The sequence below is a fragment of the Pyxicephalus adspersus genome, chromosome 1 (assembly GCF_032062135.1).
Source record: "Pyxicephalus adspersus chromosome 1, UCB_Pads_2.0, whole genome shotgun sequence".
Taxonomy (NCBI): Eukaryota; Metazoa; Chordata; class Amphibia; order Anura; family Pyxicephalidae; genus Pyxicephalus; species Pyxicephalus adspersus.
In genome coordinates this window covers 2,574,576-2,586,412 of record NC_092858.1, presented here as the reverse complement: position 1 = coordinate 2,586,412, position 11,837 = coordinate 2,574,576, and the positions used below count along the sequence as shown (strand labels likewise).

General features: G+C 47.9%; 2 protein-coding genes across 2 annotated transcripts in view; one reads left to right on the top strand and one right to left on the bottom strand.

Annotated features, from left to right (window-relative positions):
- Positions 1–5,994, top strand: part of LOC140321801 (uncharacterized) — a 33,779-nt gene extending 27,785 nt beyond the window's left edge. The window contains exons 13-17 of the mRNA XM_072398585.1: positions 451–623; positions 977–1,060; positions 1,317–2,440; positions 3,024–3,191; positions 4,580–5,994. Of these exons, the coding sequence (XP_072254686.1) occupies positions 451–623; positions 977–1,060; positions 1,317–2,440; positions 3,024–3,191; positions 4,580–5,437 (2,407 nt within the window). The 3' untranslated portion in view covers positions 5,438–5,994. The remainder of the gene's footprint in view (positions 1–450; positions 624–976; positions 1,061–1,316; positions 2,441–3,023; positions 3,192–4,579) is intronic.
- Positions 1–7,889, bottom strand: part of LOC140323433 (uncharacterized) — a 54,635-nt gene extending 46,746 nt beyond the window's left edge. The window contains exon 1 of the mRNA XM_072400475.1: positions 7,809–7,889. The gene's annotated coding sequence lies outside the window, so the exon portion shown is untranslated. The remainder of the gene's footprint in view (positions 1–7,808) is intronic.
- Between the last annotated feature and the right edge of the window lie 3,948 nt (positions 7,890–11,837).

Sequence of the window (11,837 nt, the reverse complement as noted above, 5' to 3'; positions counted from 1 at the left end):
AAATAGGGATTGCAAATGACAGACTAATACAGACAGTGATACAGGAGGAGAGGACCCTGCCCCGAAGAGCTTACAATCTAGTAGATGAATAGGAATGATGTCTGCAGCGCCCCCCCTAAGTGACCGCACCCTGCACTGAACCTCTATGATGCAGGTAACCTATGGCCTCAGATCTTCCAGGGTCACATGACTGCGGTGCTGCACTCCCATTCTAATGGCGATGATGGGAGAATCTATTGGCACCCAGCCTGGCACCTGCAAGGAACCAATTCATGATGTCTCATATTGATTATATTTTATTTAAGTAAGCGGCAGAAGTCCCTGTGCTGAGGTGCATATCTCCACCATCACCTCCTGCACTGATCAGCTCTCAATACGGCCTCTGCCTACTTAGTATTAATATGGGAATAGTTGGTTTCAATATTTGACAAGGTAGAGGGGCCCCTGGTAACCCCTCTTTACCTCTCTGGGCGCTGTCACTGTTTATGTATTGCAGGCTCAGGTGACGTTTGATGATGTGGCGGTGTGCTTCTCCGAGGAGGAGTGGAAGGCACTACAGGACCAGCAGAGGGATCTGTACTGCCAGGTGATGACGGACAATTACAAGAACCTGACCGCCCTCGGTGAGCTATTACTGGCCAGGGGTAACATTAATATGTGATAAGTCACTGGCAGGCGTAGTTCAGTGTTCTCCCCGGCCCCTTTTAGCTGGGCATATTGCCCAGCACTTTTCAGTAACCACCTGGCTGTTTTTGGCTGGTTTTGTAGGGACACAATACAGGGGCTGCCACACACCAACAATTTCCTCCCACCCAGCTTAAAAAAATGCCTGGGTTGAACACTGTAGTTCATGCCTCATAAAAATATGGGGGTGGAAGTGACCGGTGCACTTTTCACCCTTGTAAAGCATCTTTCTGCAGCAGGGATTTGAGATCTATTGTTAGTGATGGGTATCATATAATGCGTCTCTCCACAGGACTCTCTGAAGTCCCCCCAGAGATTGTGCTGAAGATTGAGAGAGGAGAAGATCCTTGTGTGGACATCGGTGAGGAGGCTGCAGGTCAGTTCAAGGCTGGCATTATCACTACCAATCCTACCAATGGGATTAAAGATGATTAAACTTAACTCCATATTTGTGCCAAGGTGTGGAACCCCAAAAATCCCAATGTTCTGGGCTGAAAAACCTATATACCCCCATACCTATTGAACCTCACCCACACATATATATGATAATATATATTGTAGCCCACCTATCTCTTAAAATATGCATTATTGTATTCTTATTAAGGTTCCTTCTCTTGTGTTACTCATTACAGTTCTGCCACTTGCAGGTGACAAGGCTGGACGCAGTGAAAGGGGCCACACCAAATGGTCTCTTTGGAAGCGGGCCAATCAGCGGCAAGCAATGAGGGCAGTCAGTAGGAGGTCCCTGCGGTTGGTAAAGAGAGTCACCAGGATGGGGGAAGAGGTGGGATCTCCAAGAGCCACCAGGATGGGGGAAGACGTGGCATCTGCAAGAGTCACCAGGATGGGGGAAGAGGTGGGATCTCCAAGAGCCACCAGGATGGGGGAAGACGTGGCATCTGCAAGAGTCACCAGGATGGGGGAAGAGGTGGGATCTCCAAGAGCCACCAGGATGGGGGAAGAGGTGACATCTCTGGGGGTCACCAGGATGGGGGAAGAAGTGGCATCGACAAAGAAAACACCCCGAAAAGATGACATCTCTAAAAGCCGCCCCCCAAATGAGGTAATTCAGGAGAGAGCTTTGGATAATTGCAATGCTACAGAGAACAGAGGGATGGATGGAGCTGAGCCAAGTCCCATAAGTAAAATCCATTGTGATGCAGATGGTGTGGACCAGGAGAGGAGAGAGGTGCTGGCTAGCGCAGAGAATCTTCACACTTGTGCCCAGTGTGGGGAGAGCTGGAGTCACCTCACTGACTTCTTATCCCATCAAATGGGGAATTGTCAGGATCGTCCCCACCGCTGCAGCATCTGCTCCAAGACCTTCGTGAAGAAGCAACACCTGACGGCTCACCGGAAGACTCACACAGAAGATCGACCGTACACCTGTAACCAGTGTGGTCAAAGCTTCCGGCAGAACTCCACCCTGACCACTCATCTCTGGAGTCACGCTGGCCACAAACCTTTCCACTGTGCCTGCTGCCCCAAAAGCTTCAGCCGCAAGACTGACCTGGTGGCCCACGTGAGGCGTCACACCGGGGAGCGGCCTTATCAGTGTCCCTACTGCTGGGATCGTTTCATACGCAAGAAATCGCTTCAGCGACACCTGCAGAAACACTCGGGGGAGAATCTGAGGATGGGGTGGGAGCAGAGCTACCCTAGGTGGAGAGACACTACCGGCTGTGTAGAGAGGAACCCTAAAATTGAAGAGTGCCCAATAGAGACATCCCCTCCGCTTCCCGAACCCACAACTGAGGTGAGAAAACCATATTCAGCATTGCAACAGCCATTTGTATTTGTTGCTTAATCCAGTGGTGATTTAGAGATGAGCTGACAGCTAGACCTTTCATTGTGACAGCCCTGCGTATGGCGTACCTAGGCAATGCTTGCACTGCATGGTGGGTACAGGTCCGGGTAAATGATTGCTATCTACCTGGCACTTCTATTCACTCATCTACCAGCTCATATTTATATTGGGTGCTAAAGAACCCCATCCCAATGCACTTACTTGTGCCAACTCTTATTCCCCTCCCTGCACATAACTGCTGTCACTTCCTGTACCCCTCCCCTACATGCACTGCATGGCTTCTGTGATGTCCATTCTCTCTTATGGGTTTTTTTTATCACTGAAATGTTCATACAATGAGTTGGAATGGGCCCTAGATATGGAGCCCTCTCCTGAGCCACACTCTTTATTTTATCTTTGAATCCCATAACCCTCCGAGTCCTCCTACTCCCAATGGTCTCTTGTTCATTGTCATGCTGGACCTAGGCTCTGATGTGTTCTGTTAACTTTAGTCAGGCTGAGAATTTAATAAAAAATCCTTTTTTTTTTCCAGATTTTGCTTAGATGGGGCACTGAGCACAAAGCTGATGCCCAGAATGAAGATCACCCCCTGCTGGCAGGTCAGGAGTATACAGGCATTTCATCAGCAGATGTAGTGAAAGCAGAGATGGAGGAAAGAAAATCACAGCCTACATGCAATGATCAAGCCACACAGACTGAGGTTTGCGCTGTTCTGCTACATATATATCTCTTATATATCTACATATCTACGCTTCATCTAGGGTATTTAATTGTTTAATATCTGATGAGTCTTCTATTTCATCTATGGCTGTCCCCATCTGCAGTTTTCCTGGTAGGCCCCCAGTTTGGGTTTTTCTTCCCCCTTCTTTCCTTTTCCAGGCGCTGGGTTCTGTTCAGATCCTCTCTGCTGTAGGTGTCCCTTTTGTGTTTAGGAGTTTGCAGACAGCGATGACCTCGTGTGATTATGTTTGGGACTGGCGATTGGCTGCACAGGTCTGAGCACATGTTTCACATAGCCCTGAAGCAGCAAGAATTTCCTGCTCATCAAAATGGCTGCAGGGAACAGGTTGGTTCTATTAAGAGGACCTGTCATTCTGAATGAGCAAAGCAACCTAATCTCTTTAAAGCCCAAAAATGAAATGGCATTCCACCTCTCCTTTTCACTCATCTCTTACATATTTATTTGTTAATGCACCTTGCAGAGCAGGAATATACTTATCTAAGTCTGCCATTCCTGTCCATCACAAGCAACCATTCCAGGGAACTGATAATTTAGAGATGCAAATGTGCCCATGGCAATTGGTTTTGCTTTTATTTTCTGCATCCTGCAGAGATTGTGTGGGACAGCTATTAGGAAATGTCATATCACGCAGGCAGTCACATGGACACCGATGAAGAACCCTGACCTCTGTATACAGGAGGATATATTATTATTATTATTATTATTAATATTACCGATACAAGTACAAAATATCAAGGAAGAAATACCATGAGCTCTATTTTTAAAACAGGAAATCTGACATTACCTCAAACATTCACTTACTGCCATCAAAAAAAAAAACACATACCTGGAAGAAGGGGATGTTTGAGGGAATTACTGATTCCCTGTTTTATGAATAGAACTCATTGTCTCAATATTTGTCTTTTAGGACAGGCTGAGGGGTTTTATTTTTTCAAGGAAGCCCCCACAGCCTGCATGCGGCCACAGCATCACATGATCCGGGTCCACTGATTGGTTGTCAGTGGGGATTAAAGTGATCGGTGAGCAGATTTGAGTCATAATTAAAGATCGCCACTGATATTTAATAAAGAAGATTCATTCATGCAAGTTAGGATACAGACACATACATGTCAGTATTTGAGGATTGTTTATTACTGGAGGGATGGCCACCCTCCCCACTCCCTGAAAAGAGGAAACTTCCCTGCATAATGAAGGTATTTATAGGAATTTGTTTTTGGGAACTGGAATTCCCTGTACAATAAAAGTTTCCCCAAACTATTTACATTCCTTTTACCCATATAAATGTTTCCATATGAATTTAGCCCTATGGCTCCAATTCTTGGTGTGTTTCTTCTTTGTGGTTACAGAACAAAAGGCCGGGTTGGATCCAACAACAAGTATTGCGGGAATTGAGGAGGTGCCGTAAAAGTGCAGCCCGAGCTCAGCATGAGAGAGATTGCATGAGAGCCATGATGGACAACCTGATGCAGGAGATGAAGGAGCTGAAGGGAATGGTGGGCACTCTCTGCACTGCCAATTCTTCACCCAGCACTTCTGTTCCACTGCCCTCCGCTGTTCTGGTGCAGAATACCCGTTCTTTGTGGTGTCAGCCTTCTGCAGAACGGCAGTGTACAGAATCAGTCCAGGCCTCCCCGGAGAGCAGTTTACAATGTGAGTACAAAGTGCCTCTGGATGATGTTTCTGATCAGAGTCGCGACCACTCCTCCTGGATGTACAGGAATTCCCCTAATGGGGCAGATGATATGCTACCCACAACAACCATAAAACAGGAGGAAGAGGAGGAGCCAGAGCCAAGCCCCTCCCCTGAGTTTCCTTTTTATAGATTCCCTCAGTACACCTCCCTACAGACTGGAGAGCGTCTTCCTAACATTGCCATGCACCCGCTCAGCACAGAGAAGGAGTGGACGCTGTTAGCTCGCAGTGCCGGGAAGCCAGGCAGGTTTGCGGCTCTTGTCTTTCGTGCTCTCGTCCCCTTTGACATTTATAAGAGTTGGGTAAACCGCGTCAACCTCGATGGCTTGCGAGGCAGAAAAGGAATCCCGCTGAATGTGAAGCAGCGTGTGATGTCCATAGTGGAACGCCATTTCAATCTGCGCAAATGTGATCACAGCGAGGTGCGCAACAGACTGAATGAGCAACTGCGCACCAGACGTAAGCGTGACAAAGTTCCTCAAACACTTTACCAGCCTGTGGTGCCGTATTAAAACTCTCCCCAGGGATTACAAAATGCCAGCAACCCCCCTCCCCTCTTCGCTTGTACAATCCAAATGGAAATGTCAGAACTTTAGGCACTTTAAATATGGAAATTTTTCCATATTTAAGCAACATGGGAATACACCCGCTTGGCATCAACCAATCCTACATCTGGAGACCTGAGTGCTTCCCGGAGCCACCGCCTAGCAGAGGGGTCCTCCATTGTATCAAGGAAATCAGATAGAGGTTTATTTCAGGTTAACAGGTGGCGCTGCATGAGCTTGAAATTCTTCCACATAAACCATTTTCCTGATTTTGCAGGTAGGAGACAAAGTTCTGTACCAGTCACATTTCCTGGAGACCCAGGTGGGAATGGTGAGTTACTGGACAGAGCTGCCATACTTCTGATAGATTGGGAGACCGAGGCTATTGTATACATACAAATCACAGACTGCTAAAATCCCTAATCCATGCTGATGTATTGCTTTGTTGCATGCTGCATTTTAGATGCGTCAACCTGAATTTTGCATATCGGGTTGTGTCCAATAAAGAGGAATTACAATGTCTGTATCACCAGTCAGAGTTTCCCCATTTGTTCTGGTATGCACAAGCCCCGTGTGTTTCCCCAGGTGGGCCACTTGTTTGTAGATTGCAACCTGACACTATGGAATGCTCTATAGAAAGTTTATGAGGGCAGAATTATGGAAAGAATATACTGCAATCACCAAGAACATTAAATCCACCTACCTACTAAAACATTAAAACCACGTGCCAATTGTGTCAAAACAGCCCTGACCCCAGAGGCGTGGACTTCATTTGACCTATAATACTGTCCTGTGGTATTTGGCATCAAGACAACAGCAGCCTGCCTTCTTCCCATAATGCACCTTGCTCCCTCCAGCCTGCCTTTCCCCAATAATGCACCTTGCTGCCCCCACCGGCCTTCCTATCCCCCATAGTGCGCCTTGCTGTCTCCACCGGCCTCCTTTCTTCCCAGGATCTCATTTGTCAGATTAATAAGTTCACCCATTGTCCTTCCACTACTTCCCCTGGCCTCCTTTCTTCCTATGGTACATTCCCATGCCCACATTCACCCAGCCATTCATTTTATCATAGAATGTGATTCATCAAACCAGGCAGCCTTCTTCTATTGCTCCAAGGTGCAAATCTTAAGCTCATTGCAGCCACATTCAGCAGTGGACAAGGGGGTCAGCATGGCTGGTTTGCTGCCCCCATACACCACAAGCTGAGGTGCACTCTGTGGTCTGACCAGCATTACATTTTAGGAATTTGTCTCTTCCGTGAGATTGGATCTGCTATCTCCCCTCCCCCCCACACCTATCAATGAGCTTTGGGACCCATGACTCTAACAGTCCTTCCATGGTTAACGTTATACTAGGAACCCCCCACAAAACCTACTCTGACTCAAACAATCAGCCATAACAATTTTGTCCAAAGTTCCTCAGATCTGAACATTTGTGCATTTCTTCCGCTTCAATCTCATCACAGGTCTGACTGCCCATTGGCTGCCTTGTCAGGAAGATGGCGGCACCCTGTGCCCCCTCTGTGCTTGGGCAAAGAGAGTACAGAGAAGCTGCAGAGGATTCGAAGACCTCGTCTTTGATTCAAGAAAATCTTGGCACTGCATAGCATCAATTCCCCCCCCCCCCCCCGTTGAGCTTGAGCCCCACACAACCAATTTCCATTCGATCCTACAGGAAGGCCGTACTTTGTATATTATTATTATCATTATTAATAAACAGTATTTCTATAGCGCTTACATATTAGGCAGTGTTGTACATTAAGTAGGGGTTGCAAATGACAGATACAGACAGTGACACAGGAGGAGGAGAGGACCCTGCCCCGAAGAGCTTACAATCCAAGAGGTGGGGAAGTATCACACAATAAGAGGGGACCTATGGAATGGTGGGGGAGGGTTTAGGAGACAGAGGAAGACGGGTAGGTGAGGTTGAAGCATTGGGTTTTGAGGGCTCTTTTAAATCAAACTGAATAGGACGAGGAAGACCATTCCAGAGGGTCGGGGCAGCTCTAGAAATGTCTTAAAGCCGTGCGTGGGAGGAGGTTATGAGTGAGGAAGCTTCCAGAACTTAGCACTGAGAGGAGATTGTAGCACTTCCAGCATGACAGAGAAGATGATGGTGAAGATGGTGAGATGAGTCTACATGGCACCAAGGAGATTATGTAGATCTGATAGGTAGAAGACTCGGAGAGGGTAGGGAGGTGTACCCCAATCAGTGTAACTGCACCAAAAATAATGTTTGCAATTTACAGACCAGCATTAACCATAAGAAATGTATACATACAACCCATAAGATCCCAGCGACAGGGCAGAATATTGTACACGTGTGTGTGTCACAATACCTGTCGGTTCCCACAGTGGCCCCCGCTAAACCGTGCTGCTGCATCCCGTTCCTGTGTACCCTGCCGAGCTACCAAACGTAGCACTCACTCTTTGTCTCTGGCTGACAGAACATGCATCACTTCCTGTTCTGCTCACATTGACACAGCCCAGGGTAGGGGAGCTCCCTAAAGGGGTAGAGGCTATTTAGTCTCAGCAGCAATGGAGGCTGGTGCTGTGACTTTGCACCAGCTACCTTGATACTCTGCTTGTGATTCCTTTGTGGTTTCTGACCTGACCGGCGCCTGGAACCTGACTTTGCCTGTTTCCCCCTGCCCTGACCTGTGCCTGGAACCGGACTGCATCCGCCTGCCACCTGTCTCTACACCAAGGTCACTCCAGCCTTCCTCCTCAGGTAGGGTGACCCCCAGCAGCAAAGAGCCCAGTAGCCTCCTGCCTACTGGCCCATCACCCTTGCGGGGTGCCCTGGTGAGGACCTGGTGTCACTTGGACTCCATGCCTTGGGTGATCCCGTGCTACCTGCCTGAGGAGATCCCGACGGAAAGTCACAGCCAAAATGTCAGCTTCTGGAGACAGCTCGCTTCTTGAGGAACTGTGCAAGCAGATCGCTGAGTTCAAAATTTCTGTGCCGGAAGTTCAGAGAGGGTACTTCCACTTGGAAAGCCGTTTGCAAATCTTGCCTGCTTTACCAGCTCAATCTCTAGCTTAGTCAGCTCTTCCTTCAGCCAACCACATCTCCTAGCCACATCTGAGCCCAAGATATAGACCGCAGCCAATTCCAGGCCTTCCGCAATTCCTGCCTGTTATATTTTTCCCTGCAGCCTAGAACTTTTGCAGAGGAACACACCATGGTGGGCACTGTAGTCTCCCTCCTCCAGAGGGAACCACAAGCCTGGGCCTTCGATTGAAGGAACACAGTGATGAAGCCTTAGTTAATGTAAATGCACTGTTTGAGAAGTAGGCAGAACTTTATGATGATCCCCGGCGTACTGCCACAGCTGAAGCAGCCCTCAATCAAGCAGCCTGCAATCTTCAACAAGGCCGACGCCCGGTTGGGGACTACATTTCAGACTTTCGCAGATGGAGCTTTGATACTCTGTGGAATGACGCCGCTCTCAAACATCAATTTCGGATTGGGTTGTCTGAATGTCTGAAAGATGGGTTAGCCAGAGTGGGTGTTCCAGATTCCCTAAAAGACTCAATCAGGCTAGTAACCCAGATTGACGGAAGATTACGAGAGCTCAGGATGGGGAAGTCAAAAACCTTTCGCTCACCTTGGTCTTCCAATTACCCACCTCCACCACAATCGGTCCCTTAACCCACTCCACTTCCTGTCTCTAGATTGCCCAGAACCTATGCAGTTGGGTCTAGCCAGGCCCTCACTGTCCGCCAGAGGCGTTTTCAGGCCAATCTCTGCCTGTATTGTGGCTCTCCTGGTCATCTGCTGCGTAACTTCCCCATTGGACCTGGGCGCAGGGGTGAGTCGACTCCCTCACCCCCAGCCACGCTAACTCATCTGTCCTCCGCTCATAATTTGCTTTCTTTGTTCCTCCAGAGCCCTGACAGAACCACTGAAGTACAAGCCATTGTTGATTCTGGGGCTTGCACCTGTTTCTTGGATGTCACTCTGGCCAAGCAACTCTTTGTACTCCTTCGCAACAAGGAACAACCCCTCTATCTGCGACTTGCACATGGCTCTACCATCAAGACTGGCCTAGTTACATTGGAGACAGTTCCCCTTCCCATAACTTTACAACTGGGGCATCAGGAGCTTTTAGGTTTCGATGCGATACCCTCTCCACTACTTCCCGCTATCCTGGGTATACCATGGTTGCAGGCCCATAATCCCTGTATTAACTCGTTTGCATACAAGAATGCAGTTCATTCAGCCTCCTCTCAGTCACCATTTTTTGCAAACTTGGATTTCATCCTACCCCGATCCCAAATGGCCCTGTTAAGTCAAGATCGTGTCACGTTAATCTCAAACAATTTGAGGAGAATAAAGTCCTGTCTGGCTCAAGCACAGGCAAGAACAAAGAGGGAAGCTGACAAGAAGAGGCGGTCTTGTCCTGAATTTAATCCTGGGGACCTTGTCTGGCTATCCACTGCCAACCTGAGACTTTGCTACTCCTCTAGGAAGTTGGGCTAAGTTTAATGGTCCTTTCCCTGTCTCGAAGGTCATCAACCCCCTGGCTTTTTGAATGACGCTGCCCGACTCCTTGGAGATCAATCTAGTATTTCATGTGTCTTGCTTGAAACCAGCTGTACTGAGTTCTTCGGTTGGCAGATCGTCTCAACCACCTTCTCCAGTATTGGTTGAAGGCAATGAAGAATTTGAAGTTGAGGCCATCCTGGATTCTAGGAGATCAGGGAGCCGTCTTCAGTACCTAGGTAAATGGAAAGGTTTCAGTCCAGGGGAATATTCCTGGGAGCCTTCTGGTGATGTTCATGCCACCAGGTTGGTAAGGGCTTTTCATCGGGCACACCTGGATAAACCCGAAGGTTGCCTTAAGGGGGGGGGGGCACTGTCACAATACCTGTCAGTTCCCACAGCGGCCCCTGCTAAACCGTCCTGCTACATCCCGTGCCTGTGTACCCTAGCTACCAAATGCAGCACTCACTCTTTGTCTCTGGCTGACAGAACATGCATCACTTCCTGTTCTGCTCACACTGACACAGCACAGGGAGGAGGAGCTCCTTAAAGGGGTAGAGGCTATTTAGACTCAGCAGTAATGGAGGCTGGTGCTTTGACTTTGCAACAGTTACCCTGATACTCTGCTGGTAATTCCTTTGTGATTTCTGAACTGACCTGCACCTGGAACCTGACTTTGCCTGTCTGCCGCCTGCCCTGACCTGTGCCTGGAACCGGACTGCATCTGCCTGCCACCTCTCTCTACACGGAGGCCCCTTCAGCCTTCCTGCTCAGGTAGGGTGACCCCAAGGGCCTGGTGACCCCCAGCAGCAAAGAGCCCAGTGGCCTGATCCCGTGCTACCTGCCTGAGGAGATCCTGACAGTGCGGTTATTCAGGACTTCTGACCAACCAGCTACCGATCAGAAGATAATCGATCACATTACTCACTTTCGCTATCAAATTACAAAAACATACAGTTTAACATGCGGTTAATTGGCTTCCCCCCAAATTGACCTTAGATGGTTCTGATGACTATGGTAGGGACATTAGATTGTGAGCTCCTTTGAGAGACAGCTAGTGACATGACTATGGACTATGTACAGCGGTGCGTAATATGTCAAGGCTATATAAATACTGTGTAATATTAATAATAATTGGCAGTGGATCTGCCCATGTGTTTTAGGTATTAATAACTCAACCCAGTCTTTGGTTTGACATGATTATGGACTTACTGTACAGAGCTGCGTAATATGTTGGTGATATATAAATACAAGTTCATAATATTAATGAGTAATCATTTTGTGTTTGTACACATCTAGGGCGCTGTTTATAAATTATTCATCCATCAATTTAACAGTTTAATTCCAAATTACATTTAATGTTCTTTTATTCTCATCAATGATCATTAGGTGGTCTGTGTCCATGAGGGGGAGATTCTCCCTCCTTATTAGTCCCTGTGATCACAAAGACAAATTAATATAGCCGGACTGCTCAATCCTTTGGGACTATTGGGATCTAAAGTTGTGCTATGGATGGCTCTGACCTATAATTAATCCACAGAGGCCGGAGGAGTCTGCTGACTGCTTTATAAATCTGACATTTCCTGGCGCTGCTGTCACCTGAATGCCAGAGGGGAGAGGCGGTGAGTGTTCTATACAGACAGGAAATTAGATATAATTCATATTGACATGTCACATGCGTTAATTTTACACTGAGCCAATCACATCTCTCTGTACGGAGGAGCTGACACTCCAATGTCCCCCCACAGTCACACACTATTATTATACATTTATATAGCTCTGACATATACTGCAGTGCTGTACAGAGATCACTGAGCCAGTCCCATCAGTCTCTGTACAGACGAGCTGACACTCTAATGTCCCCCCACAGTCACACACT